General features: G+C 44.5%; 2 protein-coding genes across 4 annotated transcripts in view; both read left to right on the top strand.

Annotated features, from left to right (window-relative positions):
- PRKACB (protein kinase cAMP-activated catalytic subunit beta) overlaps window positions 1-2,937 on the top strand; it is a 42,842-nt gene extending 39,905 nt beyond the window's left edge. For all 3 annotated transcript variants that reach the window (XM_075287059.1, XM_075287061.1, XM_075287060.1), the window contains exon 10: window positions 892-2,937. In XM_075287059.1, the coding sequence (XP_075143160.1) occupies window positions 892-1,017 (126 nt within the window). In that variant the 3' untranslated portion in view covers window positions 1,018-2,937. The remainder of the gene's footprint in view (window positions 1-891) is intronic.
- Window positions 2,938-13,115: 10,178 nt separating this feature from the next.
- On the top strand, window positions 13,116-20,030 carry SAMD13 (sterile alpha motif domain containing 13). The gene is made up of 4 exons (XM_075287636.1): window positions 13,116-13,196; window positions 17,662-17,746; window positions 18,182-18,293; window positions 19,443-20,030. Exons 1-4 carry the CDS (start codon window positions 13,187-13,189, stop codon window positions 19,584-19,586), a joined length of 351 nt encoding a protein of 116 aa, XP_075143737.1. The 5' UTR covers window positions 13,116-13,186; the 3' UTR covers window positions 19,587-20,030.
- Window positions 20,031-20,331: the final 301 nt, after the last annotated feature.

Raw genomic sequence — 20,331 nt, 5'->3', positions numbered from 1 at the left:
TACTGCAGCCTCTCCGCTGGGAAACTGTTTCACCAGGGAATAAGACGGAGGCCCAGCGGGCGAACACGGGCGCAAGTGTGATCGCCTCCTGACCACGACCGTTCAATGTTGCCACATTTTGAATCCTAGATGCACTTGGAGGAGATTTGAGCGCATTCTGTCAGGGCATATTGTCTTCTGATGTTGTCGGGTTATATTATTTTTTTAATTTTCCTGGCATGGCCTGTAAGATGTGTAGGCGTCTGGAGGAGGAGGAGGTGTGAACTTGTAAGAGAGTGTTGTCAGAGGTAACGTACAGTATGCCGGAAGTCATTAGATCCTGGCTCTCTGAGTATGTGAAGGAGCGTAGAGATTTTTAAATAAAAATGCTAAAAAAGACTTAGAAAATAAATTTTTGTTTTGCTTTGGGTTTTTTATTTTGGACATTTAAGTTTTTGAGTGCTCCTGTGAGTGAGCCAAAGGAATGGGAAATATATTATAGACCTCTGTTCATGGTTTAGATCACATGGGGAGCAGAAGTGCAGATTTTGGCACCGAGAGTGACACGTGGGGGAGCCGTGTCACTCTCTGGTCAAAACCCGACTGTCGCGGCTTGCCCCCTCTAGAACAGGCTCAAATGAATGGGCCGACTCCGGAGGTTGCTGCGGCTCGGCAAGCTGCGGAATCCGCCTGAAGAAAGGGCAGCGGCAACATGCTCACGGAAAAAAGTGGCCTGGGAGGTCCTACATAGACCACAATTTTGTGAGGGGCAGATTATGACGTGGATTACGCACCATAATCCGCCCCCTCTATGCCCGTTACTGTAGTCGTGGGTGGGCATTGTAACTGCAAGACCCCGCACAGCCCGGCCCTTCATGCTTCCATACTAATGGTTTCCCTTCTGTCCTGCAGGTGGAAGCTCCGTTCATACCAAAGTGTAGAGGGCCAGGGGACACCAGCAACTTTGACGACTACGAAGAGGAGGACATCCGCGTGTCTCTCACCGAGAAATGTGCAAAAGAATTTGCTGACTTTTAGGATGACGCGTGTTAGGACAACAATGCCATCAGGGCTCACATTGGGATCTTTGCACTCTGTTTTCAGATGGGGTGGAGCTGAAACCATCTTATGTCAAGAGTTACCTAGTTCCTTCATTCCGCAAAGCTGACTGAAGTCTAGAGCGCCATCTTCCATGCGTGCAGTTTGCACCAACCCTTGTACCCCGGCACGGCAGAGCTGCCCGTGCCGTAACGCAGAATACTAGACCACTGATCTTGTTTTGTTTTTTTGTTCCTCCTTCTTTTTTTTTTCTCTTTTTTTTTCTGTTCTGCGTCTGTCTGTTTTTCCCTTTTCCACCACCTCACTCGTTTTTAAGTAGTATTTTACCCAGTTACACTCCCTTTTATTTTGGAAATGTGTTATGTGTGTGACTGCTATGGGAGATGTTGCACTTAGTAATGTATAGAATGCAGAACTCGTTGCCTCCAGTCTGTGCCACTGTAAAGAGAATTTTTTTTTTTTTCTCCCCCCACGCCTTTCCTTGCCGCAGGTTCAGGTTACTTTTCATGACATGGTTGAACGTAAGACCTTAATAATAGGGTCTAGGGCCATCCATCTACCGATTTATCCTCATAAAGGTAACAACCTTCCGAGAGATTGACCATTTCAAGATAGATCTAAATTGGGAGTGCAACTTTTTTGATTAGCTAGACCCTTCCCGTGCCTTGGTTTTTTGTATGACGCCTCCCCGTGTACACAACTTTTTTTTTTTTAATATTATTTTGGCAGAATATTCTTACCTGACAAGGCAGAATAGCGTTAGCACGTCTCCAGGTGATATCCAGCCGCTTTTGTGTTTTCAATACTGACTTTAACCGCGTCACGTAACGTCCGAGTTGGGTTTTAACAAATACCGCTCCGCCTGCTCTCTCTCTTAAAATTCCAGTCAGTATTTTTTTTAAAAAACGGAACGTAATCAATAAAATGTGACAACACGATAACTCTTTAACTAGCTGGGTTTTTTGGATTAAATTTTTTTTTTTTTTTTTTTGCACCTTTCTCGTCCAAGGGGAAACCAAGTATAACTGATCGTGCACCGCTAGCCGTGAGGAAAAAAAAAATTACAATAAAAAAAAACTGTTAACTGTCGATGTACCCCCATTAGGAGTTGCTGCCACATTTTATTTTGGTATACTATATTAGTAAATTGAGGGTAAAGTGCTGTCAGCAACAGTACTTTCGTTCCCAAGAAGAGGCAATGGCTAGAAGCTGCCGTAATATAAGATTTTTTTTTTTTTTTTCGGATTCTGGTTAGACCCGTTTCATGTAAAGCAAATACCCCCAAGGGCAGATACATTAACATTGTCTCTAAGCAAGGACGGTGTTGCTTTTAGACAAGGAGGCCCTTCGCTTTATGCCAAGTTGATATAGGCGGCTGTACAGGTAGTATTTGAGCCCGGTTACGTTTTCTTAGGACTCATGCCGCCCTCTGTGTAAATTAATTTTTTTTTTCTTATTTTATTTTTAACCTCACCCCTCCATCAAATAAAAGTGTTCCCATGTCTCCCTCCACTTTTTATGGTTTATGCTTGTCCATATAAATTTCTTGTTTGTACACGTCTACATATATATATCTATATATATCTCAGTGACCTGTCTTAAAAAAACAGCACACCGTTTCAAAATAAACTAGTCTCATTTTCTGATCCATCTACATGCACAATGAGGAAGAATTGTTTTTATTCTGGAGGTAGATGTACGTATCTCCGTCTATTGTATTTGTTTGGATGCTGGGAGATCTAGATCCACCGGCGTTACTTCCTTTTTAATATGTTTCAGGGGGTTGTCCGGGATATTAAAAAAAAAAAAAATGTAATAAAAAAAAAATATTCACAGATTCTTTGGCCTGCTATTCCGGCACTGATACTGTGGTGGTCACTGCTCGCTGGGTTGAAGTGATATGACGCCGCAGCGGTTTCTTGTGCCTATAAGGCACGTCGTCACTGTGGGCCAGTGAACGGAGCGGCAGGGAAATTAAATCCATGAAATTAATTTTTTTTTTAATTTTGACATTTTACAATTTTTTTTTTATTCAATCTTTTTTTGTTTTGTTTTTTTTGTAATTTTGACCTTTTTACAATTTTTTTTTTTTTGACATTTTACAATTTTATTTATTCAATCCTTTTTTTTTTTTTGTAATTTTGACCTTTTTACAATTTTTTTTTTTTTTTTTTTTTTTTTTTTGACATTTTACAATTTTTTTTATTCAGTCTTTTTTTTTTTTTTTTTAAATAAAGATCCCGGACAACCCCTTTAAATTGGCGCCCTTCAGCTTGTCAGTCTCCTGCTGTTAAACTACAAGTCCCGGCCTCCCCCCCCCCCCCCCCCCAAGGGTTCCACCGAGACTTGTAGTTACGCAACAGGTTGCAGGCCGCCATGTTTAAAGTGTAGCTCTTACCTATAGATGTACGAGGCAGGCAATTCGGTCATTACTTATTTTAGAAGATGGCGGGCTATGGGGTGATTTCACGTGCCGCAGATTTGAAAAATTTCTGCCACTGTCCCCATTCACATGAATCGGTTGCAAAAATTTCTGCGACTATCCCATTCCTCTGAATGGGATCTCGCTGCAGAGAGAACCCCATTCACGGAAATCTATGCCGCAGGTGAATTTGCCTTGGACCAGTATCGCCGGTTGCTCCCAGTTGTCTTTGCCTCCGCATCACCTAGAGATCAGATACACTTTAAGACGACCTTTTATTACCAACTCAGAGATGTACGCGTCGACACTGTGTATGTATGTCTTTAGGTTGGCGAGCGTTTTTTGCACACAGTTGTAACGAGACGGCCGAGGAGCGTCGCAGTCTTTGTCCACTCTTACTTACATTATGTGCAAGGAAAAAAAAAAAAAAAGTTTAAGATACTTTGCTGTAGCAAATTTTATGTAACAAAATATATATATACGTCACAATAAATTTAAACAAATTCTTTGTATGAAAAAAAAAATGTTAAAATCTTTTGTATTTCATTTAGACTGAGGACATGCTGTTGTATGCTGGTTGTATGCGATCAATTATACAGTAACTTTGTTGTCGTTTATGAACTTAAAAAAGATTTTAATAAATGCTGGAGATCACACGATTTCATTGGTCAATATCGCAGGATCTGGTTTACCATCGGATACTAGAGATCTGCTTGTCTGTCCTATGGAAGGGCCCAGCTTAGTGTACGCTGCAGACGCTACTGGTGACCATTATGTAAGGTACGGGGGATGGAAGCGGGCGCTGGAATTTTTCTACAAATATCCGGTCCCTCCATCTCTTATGTATTTGTGATTTGGAACGTTCCCTACCAAAGGTTACACAAAAATTATAGGAGGTTGGATAGGATTGGAAAAACATGGCTGCCTTCTTCCAAAAACAGCACCACATCTGTACATCGAGGTGGTGTGTGGTATTGCTGTTTGGTACTAGTAAAAGGGGGGTGGGGGTCTTAACTTTTAGCGGGAGGGTTTTAGATCGGGTCATGTGATCGGAGCACTTGGCCCCTGGGTTACTCTGCCTTCTCCTTATGACGTGGATTTGGTGCCAAAATCTGCCACCTCTTGCCCCGTGTGAACGAGCCCTTAGGTACACACCTCAATACCCAGTATGGACTGATGGAGTTGCTGTTAGTTCAAGATAGCAGCTATGTTTTTCTAAACAAAGTCTTGGATCCTGACAGGAGAGATACATGGCCGCCATATTGTTTTATGGATTTGTAATAAGGTGCCCATGTTGTATCCCGCTTGTGCCTAACAATATGGGAAAAAATATGGCAGCAAATGAGCTTTCCTTGATAAAATAGGGTCTCAGAGCATTGCCTAAAGGGCAGGTCTTGTGGGGTGTTCCCAATAAGTACCGGTCAGTACCTTTTACAAGTGGTCCAGGGAAGGACAACCGGTGCATTGGGAACAGGTCATTCTTGCACTTATGAAGTGAAGACAAAGCCGTCTGCTCTCGGGAGAGTTACTATGGTGCAAACTGCTGCAAAAGTTACCGCTGGTGATGATAGAAAGGAGTCTGTATACACAGGGCATCACACCCGTCTAGGGTTGTAAGCCAGCCAGGAGTGTCTGTGCTGACCATTGTGCTACAGGAGCGATGGATGGACGAGGTTTGGTCTGATGATCACGCACATATTTCTTTAGAGAGCACTAGGATATAATATGGAGGTGACGTGATATCAGCTCTGGTCAGCGCCTGCTGGGGAACACCGGCTCTGGGATTTCTTGTGGATGTTGCTGTAACTTGATCACCAACCTAAACCTTGTAGAAACCTAGTACAACCCTTCATGGCAGTGGCCAGCAGAACATATACCCCACCAAGCTGCAAGAATCGCTCTGGAATACTGTGAAGAACCTTATAGGTCAAGCCATCACCTTGATTGAAGACAAACATCTGTCGGATATCCTTGGAAATATGTCTGAGCCATGGAGGCCACACCTCGCAACGTACAGGTAGAACTTGAAGGGTCTGCCGATAAAATCTGGGTACCAGATAACATAGGACAAGCGACAACTAGCCCAGAAGGTGAATCCTTTGGTGGGCCCTCAGCACTTCAAGCACATACTCATAAAGTTCTCAACGAAACCATGTGTCGGTATAATATATGGGGTAGATTAATTAAGAAACTGCCCAGTTTAGTTTTATACTGTAGAGACAATGGGTGGCTGGGACAGGGCCCGGGATACTAAGGGGCCCGGTGACAGCTGCTACCGCTGCAGATTTTTTTTTTTTTTTTATATATATATATATAAATAGTCCGTTACCTGCTGGTGTAACTCCAGCATGTAACGGGCCCTATTTACTGCAGCGCCGGGGGCTGCCTGAAGATGGAGAGGAGCTTCTAGTAAAGCTAGCAATTGCTGCCTTTACTACTGCACCCAAGCAGGGGCCGCCTGCTGTCCGGACTCCTGCTGACTCCCAGCACTTGCATAGTGACAGCGGGCAGGAGAAACTTCTATCTCCTGGCCGCAGTCCCCAGGCCCTGTGCCGGCATCTATACTAGTAGATTGAAGGACCTGAGACATGATGTCATCAAAGGTCCTTTAATCTACTAACATAGACTGTGTCTTTTGTGGGCGGAGCTACTCAGATTGTACAGGTCAGTGTACAATGGGGGGGAATGGGTTATAGGCTGTGAGGAAGAGGGGTACATGGGTGTGCAGGCTGTGTGTGAGAAAGTCTGCACCCTCATTCCTTCCTTTCTCGCATACAGCCTGCACACCTATGTACCCCTCCTACTCAAAGTCTGCACCCCCCATTCTGCCCTATGTGAGCAAGAGGAGGGAATGGGTGGTGCAGGCTGTGTGTGAGCAAGAGGGGCACATGGGCGTGCAGGCTGTGTGTGTGCAAGAGGGGCACATGGGCGTGCAGGCTGTGTGTGTGCAAGAGGGGCACATGGGGGTGCAGGCTGTGTGTGTGTGCAAGAGGGGTACATGGGCGTGCAGGCTGTGTGTGAGCAAAGAGGGTGACCTGGGGGCTCAGTCTGTGTGTGAGAAGGGGGAATGGGGGTGCAGGCTGTGGGTGAGCAAGAGTGTGGTGGAATGGGGGGTTCCCTCCTCCAAATCACCCTATCGCTCGCACACAGCTTGCACCCCCATTTCCCCTCTTGCTTATACACACCCTGCACCCCACGTCACCCTCTTATTCACAAACAGTCTGCACGCCCATGTACCCCTCTTGGAGGGCGCCACGGGGCCCCACCATTCCTAGTTAGGCCACTGGGCTGGGATGACATTTAGGTGCAGAGTCAGGTGACCTAGTGTCCTCCTCCCTGGCCCCATATAACAAAGTTCTCAATAGATAAAACTGGCCTGCGCATGTCCATGGCAGTATTAAAAGGCCATTGAAAAGGGTGTTTTATAGCAGACAACCCCTTTAAGGATGACACTTCTATCTAGTACAAGGCCTAAGATGCGGCCCAGGTTATTACAGATATTACCAGATCTCACAATTTCCGCTCACCACCTGCTTGATGTGGAGAGAGTAGGAGTGATGTTCTGTTAGGGGTGTGAGGGTTTGGTGGGGTGCCAGCAGCGTTGTGCTACATGTGACTAGGGTGGAGACGGCAAACACAAGCGCAGTCTGTGCTGACACTCCGTACACACTCGAGTATCCTTACAAAACTAAAGAAAACTGAAGCAAACCTCCTCCAGTACCTACTGTCCTGTTCACACTAGCATTGGTTTTGTCCGTTGTTCTGATCTGTCATAGGATCAGAACAGCAGACTGAAAAAGTTAATGGAATGAACAATGCAGACAAATCACCTTCCATTCACCCCATCTTTTTTTTTTTTTGTTTCTAACATTAGAATCAATGATGACAGATGTAACCGGAATCCGCACTGGAAACTTTTCAGTCTGCTGGTCTGATCCTATCAGAATAACGGACATAATGTTGCCAGTGTGAACACAGCCTTAGAATGTTACACTACAAATATACTAACGCTCATCTTTTTTACATCGCACAGAAAATTCTCAGATCTTTGTGACTACAGATGAAGGGGTGCAGGTACTTGTCAGTATATACAGTATACCCGACAGCTGATCTCCAGGAATCCAGCCTGTTCCGAATTCTAACATCCCTGTCGGTATCTAGGCAACAAGCCGTCATGTACAGTCACTGTTGCTCTGTATACTCGGTGCTCATGTAAGACATCGGATATAATAGGACATTTAGATTATAGGGCCGATCCGATCCCTGATAAGAGGACAGGTTACACTTGTCATACACATTCTCCATATAACGTGCTGGCAGATCCCATCCTCCATGACATGTGTAATGTTAGGCAGGATTCACACACTGCAGACTTCTCCGAGGCCAATCTGTGCGGACATCTGTTGCATACAAACTTTGGCTTGGATTTCCCGCTGTTTCGCGAAGAGTAAACTCCATGATAGAATGGGACAGAATATTTTTTTTCTACACAAGGAGGTTTTCTAAATTCCATGTATAGTTTTGTATTATAAATTACTGCTTATTATGGGATGTCAGAGGACATTGCAAGGGGAGCATGAAAGGAGCGAAACCGTACAAGGAGAGAACTACAACTCTCAGCATTGCCTTGGCGCTCAACCTAAGAAGAACAAAACACTGAATTCAGGATCAGTTTTCTCTCCTCCTCCATACATAGCACACACAAGCTCCGCCTCTTCACTGGTCCTTCACTCACATCTCCACCACTTAGCCCCACCCCGTCACTGGTCCTTCACTCACATCTCCACCACTTAGCCCCAACCCCTCACTGGTCCTTCACTCACATCTCCACCACCTAGCCCCACCCCCTCACTGGTCCTTCACACACATCTCCACCACTTAGCCCCACCCTGTCACTGGTCCTTCACTCACATCTCCACCACTTAGCCCCAACCTCTCACTGGTCCTTCACTCACATCTCCACCACTTAGCCCCACCCCCTCACTGGTCCTTCACTCAAAACTCCACCACTTAGCCCCACCCCCTCACTGGTCCTTCACACACATCTCCACCACTTAGCCCCACCCCGTCACTGGTCCTTCACTCACATCTCCACCACTTAGCCCCAACCCCTCACTGGTCCTTCACTCACATCTCCACCACTTAGCCCCACCCCCTCACTGGTCCTTCACTCACATCTCCACCACTTAGCCCCACACCGTCACTGGTCCTTCACTCACATCTCCACCACTTAGCTCCGCCCCCTCACTGGTCCTTCAGCATCCAGTTCACCCCTCCACTGCTTGGCGACCTTCTCACTGGTCCTCCGGCCATGTCTAATTACACTCAGCATACAAGCCAAGAGGTACTGTGCACTGGCCATATATACAGAATAATATAAGATACTGAGAATTACACTCAGCATACAGGCCAAGAGATGTGGTAATGTGCAGCGTCCATACATACAAAATAAGGGAAGATACTGAGAATTACATCAGTTACAATTAATTGTAATTAATGATAACTATGGATAAGGTTGGGAAATATGCAGGGGCGGATCCAGGGCCGGGCGAGCCGGGCAACCGCCCGGGGCCCCGCGGCGCGGCCTGGACCTAACAAAATGGTCCCGGTCGGCATGCCCCGATTTCAACTCATCGGTGTCCGTAGGACGCCGATGAGCTGAAAACATAGGCATTTAAAGCGGGAGCTGTCACAGCTCAGCTCCTGCTTTAACGCTGAGCTCCGGCATTTGTAGCCGCGATGTGATGACATCATCATATCGCGGCTACAATATATGTTAGAGGGAGAGAGAGGAGAGAGCTGCGGGGGAACGAGGAAAGGTGAGCGTGTGTGAGAACAGCATTACACTGGGGCAGATGGAGGAGGAGAGAACAGTATGACTCTGGGGCAGATGAACGGAGGGAGAACGGTGTGACACTAGGGCAAATGAAGGGGGAGAGAACAGCATGACACTGGGGCAGATGGAGGGGGACAGAACAGCATGACACAAGGGCAGATGAAGGGGGAGAGAACAGTATGACGCTGGGGCAGATAGAGGGGGGAGAACAGCATGACACTGGGGCAGATGGAGGGGGAAGAACAACATGACACTGGGGCAGATGAAGGGGGGGAGAACGGCATGACACTGGGGCAAATGAAGAGGGGGAGAACGGTATGACACTGGGGCAAATGAAGGGGGGGGAGAACAGCATGACACTGGGGCAAATGAAGGGGGGGAGAACGGCATGACACTGAGGCAGATGAAGGGGGGAGAATGGCATGATACTGGGGCAGATGAGGGGGGGGATGGCATGACACTGGGGCAGATGAAGGGGGGGAGAACGGTATGACACTGAGGCAGATGAAGGGGGGGAGAACGGCATGATACTGGGGCAGATGAAGGGGGTGGATGGCATGACACTGGGGCAGATGAAGGGGGTGGATGGCATGACACTGGGGCAGATGAAGGGGGGGAGAACGGTATGACACTGAGGCAGATGAAGGGGGGGAGAACGGCATGATACTGGGGCAGATGAAGGGGGGGATGGCATGACACTGAGGCAGATGAAGGAGGGGAGAATGACATGACACTGGGGCAGATGAAGGGGGGAGAACGGTATGACACTCAGGCAGATGAAGGGGGGAGAATGGCATGATACTGGGGCAGATGAAGGGGGGGAGAATGGCATGACACTGGGGCAAATGAAGGGGGAGAGAACGGCATGACACTGGGGCAAAATGAAGGGGGGGAGAACGGCATGACACTGGGGCAGATGAAGGGGGGGAGAACGGCATGACACTGGGGCAGAGATGGGGGGGACATGAAACTGTGGGCAGATAAAGGGGGAGAATGGCATGAAACTGGGGACAGAGATAGAGGGGGGACATGAATCTGGGGGCAGATGAAGGGTGTATGTGAAAATGGGGGAGAGATGTAGGGGGGATATATAATTTACGGGTGACTGTAGGAGGATTATACTGTGTGGAATCACATGAAAAATGAATGAGAATGGGCGGAGTCAACATAAAAGTGGGCGGGGCCTAATTTGCTGCGGCGCGCCGCACGTTTTATTCCCTCTTTCTGGTCTTCAACAGTTGGGAAGTACAGGTTAGAAGTGTGAGACCCCCAGTAAGTAGGGCCCCGCCAAAGTCAATTGCCCAGGGCCCCGCAAACCCTGGATCCGCCACTGGAAATATGGAAAACTGACTGCCCCTGCATTACTTTACTGCAACATCATAACTCCTGGATATGTGTTCATTATTATTACTTATATCCTGTGATGTCACTGTGTGTATTATCTCTGTACTGTGACATCACTGTGTGTATTATCACTGTACTGTGACATCACTGTGTGTATTATCTCTGTACTGTGACATCACTGTGTGTATTATCTCTGTACTGTGACATCACTGTGTGTATTATCCCTGTGCTGTGACATCACTGTGTGTATTATCCTTGTACTGTGACATCACTGTGTGTATTATCTCTGTACTTTGACATCACTGTGTGTATTATCCTGTACTGTGACATCACTATGTGTATTATCCTGTACTGTGACATCACTGTGTGTATTATCCCTGTACTGTGACATCACTGTGTGTATTATCTCTGTACTGTGACATCGCTGTGTGTATTATCCTGTACTGTGACATCACTGTGTGTATTATCCCTGTACTGTGACATCACTGTGTGTATTATCCTTGTACTGTGACATCACTGTGTGTATTATCTCTGTACTGTGACATCACTGTGTGTATTATCCTGTACTGTGACATCACTGTGTGTATTATCCTGTACTGTGACATCACTGTGTGTATTATCCCTGTACTGTGACATCACTGTGTGTATTATCTCTGTACTGTGACATCACTGTGTGTATTATCCCTGTACTGTGACATCACTGTGTGTATTATCCCTGTACTGTGACATCACTGTGTGTATTATCTCTGTACTGTGACATCACTGTGTGTATTATCTCTGTACTGTGACATCACTGTGTTTATTATCTCTGTACTGTGACATCACTGTGTGTATTATCCCTGTACTGTGACATCACTGTGTGTATTATCCTGTACTGTGACATCACTGTGTGTATTATCCCTGTACTGTGACATCACTGTGTGTATTATCTCTGTACTGTGACATCACTGTGTGTATTATCTCTGTACTGTGACATCACTGTGTGTATTATCTCTGTACTGTGACATCACTGTGTGTATTATCTCTGTACTGTGACATCACTGTGTGTATTATCTCTGTACTGTGACATCACTGTGTGTATTATCCTGTACTGTGACATCACTGTGTGTATTATCTCTGTACTGTGACATCACTGTGTGTATTATCCTGTACTGTGACATCACTGTGTGTATTATCCCTGTACTGTGACATCACTATGTGTATTATCCTGTACTGTGACATCACTGTGTGTATTATCCCTGTACTGTGACATCACTGTGTGTATTATCTCTGTAATGTGACATCACTGTGTGTATTATCCCTGTACTGTGACATCACTGTGTGTATTATCCATGTACTGTGACATCACTGTGTGTATTATCCCTGTACTGTGACATCACTGTGTGTATTATCTCTGTACTGTTACATCACTGTGTGTATTATCCTGTACTGTGACATCACTGTGTGTATTATCTCTGTACTGTGACATCACTGTGTGTATTATCCCTGTACTGTGACATCACTGTGTGTATTATCCCTGTACTGTGACATCACTGTGTATTATCTCTGTACTGTGACATCACTGTGTGTATTATCCCTGTACTGTGACATCACTGTGTGTATTATCCCTGTACTGTGACATCACTGTGTGTATTATCTCTGTACTGTGACATCACTGTGTGTATTATCCCTGTACTGTGACATCACTGTGTGTATTATCTCTGTACTGTGACATCACTGTGTGTATTATCCCTGTACTGTGACATCACTGTGTGTATTATCCTGTACTGTGACATCACTGTGTGTATTATCCCTGTACTGTGACATCACTGTGTGTATTATCTCTGTACTGTGACATCACTGTGTGTATTATCTCTGTACTGTGACATCACTGTGTGTATTATCCTGTACTGTGACATCACTGTGTGTATTATCCTGTACTGTGACATCACTGTGTGTATTATCCCTGTACTGTGACATCACTGTGTGTATTATCCCTCCTGTTCCTGGTATAGTGGGGCCCATAGTTACTTGTTATGCCCCTGATATCAGTAACCTATGGCACACTACTATAGTGAGTACAGTGATCTGTAACCTGCAGTGAAACTACAACTCCCAGCATGCTCTGACAGTGTAGTGACCTTGTAATCTGTACAGCTGCTATCACTACATCTCCCAGCATCCCCTGACCCCGCCAGACCTTGCTAGTTGTTGTAGTTTCACAACTGTTGCCTGTGCACATAGTAATGTAGCGCCAGCTGGAGCCCCCAGGTACAGACCCCTGCCCTGTATTATATAATGAGAGCAGACAGTGGTTACAATGTGTCCGGGGCTGCTGGCTATCACCGGGGCTGTATACTGGACTCTGCACCGCTGTGTGAGGGGTCTCAGGTGAAGCTCTGAGCTGGAAATACACAACATTCCTCTAAATCCACCAGAATCCCCCTCCATGGAGAAAACTACAGCTCCCAGCATGCTCTCCGGCTGCGGCCGCTTCTGATTGGTCGGAGAGCTGCTTCTATTTGGACTGTGCATGTGAGGGAGGAAGCCGAGGCTGACATGCAGCTATGAAGAGGGGTGAGTGCCTGTATTGGGGGGCACTGTCCTCTCATGACTGCTCTGTATACTGACTACTGCTATATATACTGTTGTGTATACTGACTACTGCTATATATACTGCTGTGTATACTGACTACTGCTGTGTATACTGACTACTGCTATATATACTGCTATGTATCCTGACTACTGCTATATATACTGCTGTGTATACTGACTACTGCTATATATACTGTTGTGTATACTGACTACTGCTATATATACTGCTGTGTATACTGACTACTGCTGTGTATACTGACTACTGCTATATATACTGCTATGTATCCTGACTACTGCTATATATACTGCTGTGTATACTGACTACTGCTATATATACTGCTGTGTATACTGACTACTGCTATATATACTGCTGTGTATACTGACTACTGCTATGTATACTGCTGTGTATCCTGACTACTGCTATATATACTGCTATGTATCCTGACTACTGCTATATATACTGCTATGTATCCTGACTACTGCTATATATACTGCTATGTATCCTGACTACTGCTATATATACTGCTATGTATCCTGACTACTGCTATATATACTGCTATGTATCCTGACTACTGCTATATATACTGCTGTGTATACTGACTACTGCTATATATACTGCTGTGTATAGTTTCTACTGCTGTGTGTACTGCTGTATATACTGACTACTTCTTTGTATACTGACTACTGCTATATATACTGCTGTGTACAGTGACCGTGCTGCTACGTGTGCTGTGCACTTTATGCTGTGACACTTGTGTGCTATGTGCTGCTCATATACTGGAGGTTCTGCTGACTGGCCCCGAGCAGGGTGCAAATTGGGTGCTGACTATTACTGATGGCATTTCTATCTATCTATCTATCTATCTATCTATCTATCTATCTATCTATCTATCATCTATCAGTCTAGTATATATGTATCTGTTATGTATCAATCATCTATTATATGTCTGTCTTATGTATCTCTTATCTATGTATCTATCTTCCTATGTATTATCTTGTATCTGTCTATCCAACAATAATTTATTGTCTGTCTGATGTATCCCTTATCAAATCTCTACTATCAAAAAGAGGCAGCACTCCAAAATAGTGAAGAAGACCCGATATTAATTTATTCCAAGCACAATAACTTCACATCAGGTCTTCTTCACTATTTTGGAGTGCTGCCTCTTTTTGATTGTTACTGAAGGGATAAACTGGCAGACTCTATGGATTTACACCCACGTTAGAATTTTTACATGGTGCTGCTCCAAATACTATGTGTTTTCTATCTCCTATCTATCTATCTATCTATCTATCTATCTATCTATCTCTCTATTCATTCCACTTTCTTACTGACATATTGTGATCCTCTCATTGTCGATTTGCTTGAGGTCTGATTTGCAATATCTATCTATCTATCTATCTATCTATCTATCTATCTATCTATCTATCTCCTATCTATCTATCTCCTATCTATCTATCTATCTATCTCTCTATCCATTCATTCCACTTTCTTACTGACTGTTTTCCTATCACAGACATATTGTGATCCTCTCATTGTTGATTTGCTTGAGGTCCGACCTCAGGAACCTTCATTTTTGTCTTCAGTAAGCAGTAGTCTTTGCCGGGTCTGTTCACACTTGTGGATTTCAACACAAAATCTGCATCAAATCTATGTCAGGGTACCCTTGTGTGTGAACGAGGTTCTTATAACCCTGTTCAGATGTGGAGAAGAAGAAAAAAAAAAAAAAACTGTTCTATTTTTGATAGCACTGGAAAATATCACCTGCAGCCATGAGTGTCCTGGATTATTATTATTATTTTTCTTTCTTGTATAGCGCCCACATATTCCACAGTGCAGCACACACATTGTCCGTCACTGTCCCATATGGAGGATTAGTCCCTAGTCTTACACTGAACATGTTGCACATCGGTGATAGTTGTTATGCTGAATGTGACCTATTTTTATTTTTTGTGCAAAAAATTTAAACTTTTTTTTATACTTTGCACAAAACTCCACTGCAGAAATCCTGAAAGTCGGTGGAGAGAACAGTCCTGCACGGATGACCTTTCTCGCTGCCAGTTTCAGTTATAGTCTATGGGGTCTATGGAGTCCGCAGGTAACCGCTGTTTTAGTGGATGGGCCCTGCACAGAGGACAAGGACTTTTCTCTCTGCCAATTTTTGGCAACTCCAATGTGAACCTAGCCTTACCCTTATGGATTCATCCCTGAATGTCTTACACAGGACCTATACAGTACCAGCTAAATTGCACCTTATATACCCCGCGATTAACCCTATGTGTATAGAGGCTGTGAAACTAGAGGGGATATCCTTCATATATGGCGGACTTGTCCCATTGTCCACCACTTCTGGCTGTCCAGTCACAGGTTAGTTCACAGACTCCTAGGTCATACAATTCCACTAGGGGCCCCAAGTTTCCATCTGGGCCTCACACCGGCCAGTATCCGTTACACTCCCCATATCGTACCTCAATATGTCCTGCTGTTTGCCAGAATCGGAAGTCATGAAATGCATTGACTCAGATATGCTTCTTGATAAGATTATTGCTACCATATCTGATACTTGGACGCACTTTGATAAGGTGTGGGCTCTTTGGATCTGTCCTAATATCTCGGGTCTGTCCTACTGTCTTCAATGTGAGAGCTTGGCACCCACGGCTTGGGCCCCTATAAGTTACGGAGCCTTCCCCCTTTTTATTTTGTTCAATTTTCTTTTGTTGGGCTCTATTCACATCATGCTTTTTGCATCCGTTTACATAGACTTCATTGTTAAAAAAAAAAAAAAATCCTTTGCTGTCCATTTTTTATTTAATTTTATTTTTTAGACGGACACAAAAGTATAATATACTACATATTTGTGTCATTAAAAATGGCAAAAACGGACAGACATTTTTTTTAAATTCTTTTAAGAGCACAAAAATCTAGAATATCATGTCCAAAAATCCCCACAGAAACAGATCTGATATCTACGTAAGCAATCATCAGTAAAACACGTGATCTGAATAGAGCCTTAATATTATATTACATATTTGATATTCTTACCATATATACTCGAGTATAAGCCGAGTTTTTCAGCACAGTTTTTCCTGCTGAAAAAGCCCCCCTCAGCTTATACTCGAGTCAGCAAAAAAAAAATAAATATATATATATATATATATATATATATATATATATATATATATGTGTGTGTGTTTTTTTGTTTGTTTTTTTTTGGGGGGGAGGGGCACAATAGTAATGTATAGAATCTCCCATAAAATAGTGAAAAAAAGAGCAGCTTTAAAAAAAAATTCATAAAAAAATTAAATAAAAGTTGTAAATCCCTCCTTTCCCTGGAATACATACAAAAGTAGAAAATTACCATGAAATACATACACATTAGTTATCCCTGTGTCTGACAGTGCCCGGTCTACTGACTATAGGGGATCTGCAGTGCTCCTGTTCCATCGGGAAGGGGTTAATAGGAGCACTGCAGATACCCTATAGTCAGCCAGACTGAATTCCAAGTGGGGGAAGAAAAACTCAGTCCTCAAGCTCAGGGAAGGGGCAGACAGACAACCAAAACACCCCCTCCCCTTCCCCAGCAACTACTGCACCCAAAAACTCCGACCATTTTAATTTTTGAAATTTTCCAGTAGCTGCTGCATCCCCCCCCCCCCCCCCCTCGGCTTATACTCGAGTCAATAAGTCTTCCCAGTTTTTTATTGGTAAAATTAGGGGCCTCGGCTTATATTCGGGTCGGCTTATACTCGAGTATGTACGGTATATACTATAATCATATATTCCTGTATACTGTAGTGCTATATACTTTGTATTCCTATGATCCAAAAGAAATATAACGAACCAAGCGTGGCCGCGCTAATTAGGTGAGTGAGACCTTGTATATTTCACAGTTACCTTGTCTTACGCCTGTATGATACGTAATCGGGTATTAGTCACTGAATTTGTAGGGCAGCGTCTTCGGCTTACGACTCTTGGGTCGAACGGTATAAATGCAACTTATTCTGAGGGATATAGCCTCAAAATGGAGGAATCGGTTGCGCGCTCCTTTCGATGGAATGAAATGCTGGTACACTGATGTAACAACAATGTGATTTATTTAAGATAACGCGTTTCGGGGTCCTTTGGTACTCCACAGGCAGTATATACACTTCTGAACGTCGAACACTAAAGATTTGATGAAGGGGTGGTGCCTGTGGAGGACCAAAGGACCCCGAAACGCGTTAACTTAAATAAATCACATTGTTGTTACATCAGCGTACCAGCATTTCATTCCACCGAAAGGAGTGCGCAACTGGTGGGGATTGGTGGCGATCAAAACACTGGAGCCCCCACCTATTACCAGAACAGTGCCCCCTCCCCTCCGGAAAAGGTCACTATCCTGACCATAGATCCAGTGGCTCGATCGCAGCACATCATAGTAATCTTGTGATCTATTCTCTCGATCAGTTATAGAAACCAAAGAACTTGCCAGCCTTCCCCCGGACACGGAGAGTATGGAGAGCAAAGAGAACGGCTCCACGGACTCTAAAAGGTAAAGTCCTCCAGGTACAGGTCATGGTCCTCCACATCAATAGGCGAGGTTATAGAAAACGGAAAAGTGGAGAGGTGGGGGCGGAATCCACAAGATCCAATAACCAATGTTAATAGATAGGTGCTGTTCCTGGTTGGATTTCATGCTGTGTAATTTATTCTTATGGAGATAAGCGGCGACAGGGATGTTTGGCAGCTCCTTATACCCTGCACAATATTGTGTTATGGCTATCCGTGTTACACTGGCAGGCAGCCTATTAGGTCCTGCCATAGGCAGTGTCTAATAGGTGCAGCACATGGCTGACTAATGACATGGAAACCCAATAGCGCCCTGCTATCCTGTCCAGGGGTGCTGGATTATTCAGGTTGTATAACTTTGTTATTGTGATCGTTTCCCTGTAGTCATTTCATTATGTTCCCACCTCGTATCTTTCAGCTCCATAGAGAATGGGCGACCACCAGATCCTGCGCACTGGGCCATCGATGACGTCGTCAATTACTTCAAAGCGGCCGGATTTGAAGAACAAGCCACCGCGTTTAAAGATCAGGTACAATAACATTGCTAAAGGAAAATGTCCATCAAATATTCGTGAGAAATCATCTTTCAGGCTGAGGCCCCACGTTGCGGAAACGCAACAAAATCTGCAACAAAAAAAGCTGCGTTTCTGCAACGTGGGGCTTCAGCCTTATAAGGTATTTCTTTGTATTCCATACGGTTGTGTTCACAAGTACAGGAAAAACTTGTGGATTTTGCTGTTCTCCTCCTTCTCTTCATTCAGACTGTTTATTTATATAGAATCTGTCTCTGTACTCAGCTTGCACAGAAGTCTATGGAGGGGGGAGGGAGGGGGAGGAGTCTGTTAATTAGTTTATTGCCTCTTCTGCAGTGTTATGTAAAAATATATAACCACGAAGGAGTTCTCTTATTAACAGTATAGAATTTAACAGCTGCTGTTACTTGTGCGCCAACTTTCCCTTCCCCTCTCCATAGACTTCTATGTAAAATATAGCTAAACCTCATAAATGGAGAAGGAAGTAGATTTCTTTAATAAGATATATTACAAAGTTTCTTATATTCACCTGCACTAGTCATCCTCAATATGTAAATTAGTTGTATAAATTCAGGGGGTGGAGACTTAGCATTTAAGGTAACCCCGCCTTTATGTCTTCCCCTTTTCTGTGAAGGAGCCTGCCCAGCCTCTATGATGTCAGCTCAATGGCCCTCACACAGTCAGCACAGGCGCGTGGGAGAACGTTCATTGCCAAAGGGCATCCCAGCGCATGCATCGGAGACACGGACGTGGCTTGACTGTATCTAACACTATGTTCACCTCTGCGCTCATTGCGAATCCATTAAAATAAAAATGCATGCCATAATCCGTCTTTTTTGACGGATCCGGCAATGGCTAATGTGAACCCAGCCTAAGTATAAAGCGTATATGCAGATGGGAATTTACATTCTGCTGCCGGATCTAATATAGAAAATAGGTGTGATGTTACATTTTGGTTTGCTGTAACACCATTTAACCTCTAGATGGCGCCGTCACTCCACGCGTTAACCTGTAAGGGACGTCTCCGTAATATTCAACCCCAGTGAAGGACAATACAGAACCGTTTATGATAAGAATTCGCCATTTCTTACATTGTATTTTCGCGCGTCTTCTGAACGTCTTTCTCTCTTTCTGCCTCCGTCTCAGGAAATCGATGGTAAATCTCTCCTCCTCATGACCAGAAACGACGTATTAACCGGACTTTCGCTAAAACTGGGCCCAGCGCTGAAAATCTACGAATATCACGTGAAACCGCTGCAGACGCAGCACCTCAAGAGCGGCTCACCGTAAGACGTGGCCTGTTACGTGGCTGCAATGTCTGCAAACCTGAAGCCAAATATGAACTGTCCCTAAGGATACGTGAACGGGAGATGGACGCGGGAACCTGCAACGTTTTCCTTGATCCTTAGGAAGTAACTGTGTGTTGTGATTCTCCAAAAAAAAAAAAATTCGGGAACTTGTTTAGTAGGTGACACTGCATGGAAAACTCCAATTATTTGTACGGATGTGTCCCCCGTCGTGTCACGTGACTTTCTGCCTGTCGGACGGGATTTCTGTGTGTTTTGGATCGCGTTTTTTATTAATGGCCCTTGTAGTTTTATGGTGCATCTCAAGGGCAAATGAAGGGCAGGGGGTAAGAAAACAGCGCCCCTGCTGCTCAGATTGAGTAAATGAATTTTTATCCACATAGAAAATGAAATGTACATATAGGGATATATAATGGGAATAGGGCCCAGATGAATGCAAGCCCACCCTGATTTATAGATGGGACTTAGCCCATATTTAGTACAAGTGCCTATTGCTCTTGGTATCGCCAGCCCCTGGGGAATCATTCACATGAGTAATTCGGTCCTGACACTGGTTACCGGATCCTAGATGATTCCATAAACCGGTGTTCTCTTAAAGGGGATATCTAGTTTTTCAAAACGGATGTCCTATATATATAAAATAAGTCATTAACATTGGGGGACTGTCAGGACCCACGCTGATCAGATGTTTTGCCCATGATTGTGTAAGCTGCAGTGTTTTTCATAGT

Source organism: Leptodactylus fuscus, chromosome 9, assembly GCF_031893055.1.
Source record: "Leptodactylus fuscus isolate aLepFus1 chromosome 9, aLepFus1.hap2, whole genome shotgun sequence".
NCBI lineage: Eukaryota > Metazoa > Chordata > Amphibia > Anura > Leptodactylidae > Leptodactylus > Leptodactylus fuscus.
The sequence above is the reverse complement of the archived record's forward strand: the minus strand, read 5'-3'. Positions and strand labels throughout refer to the sequence as shown.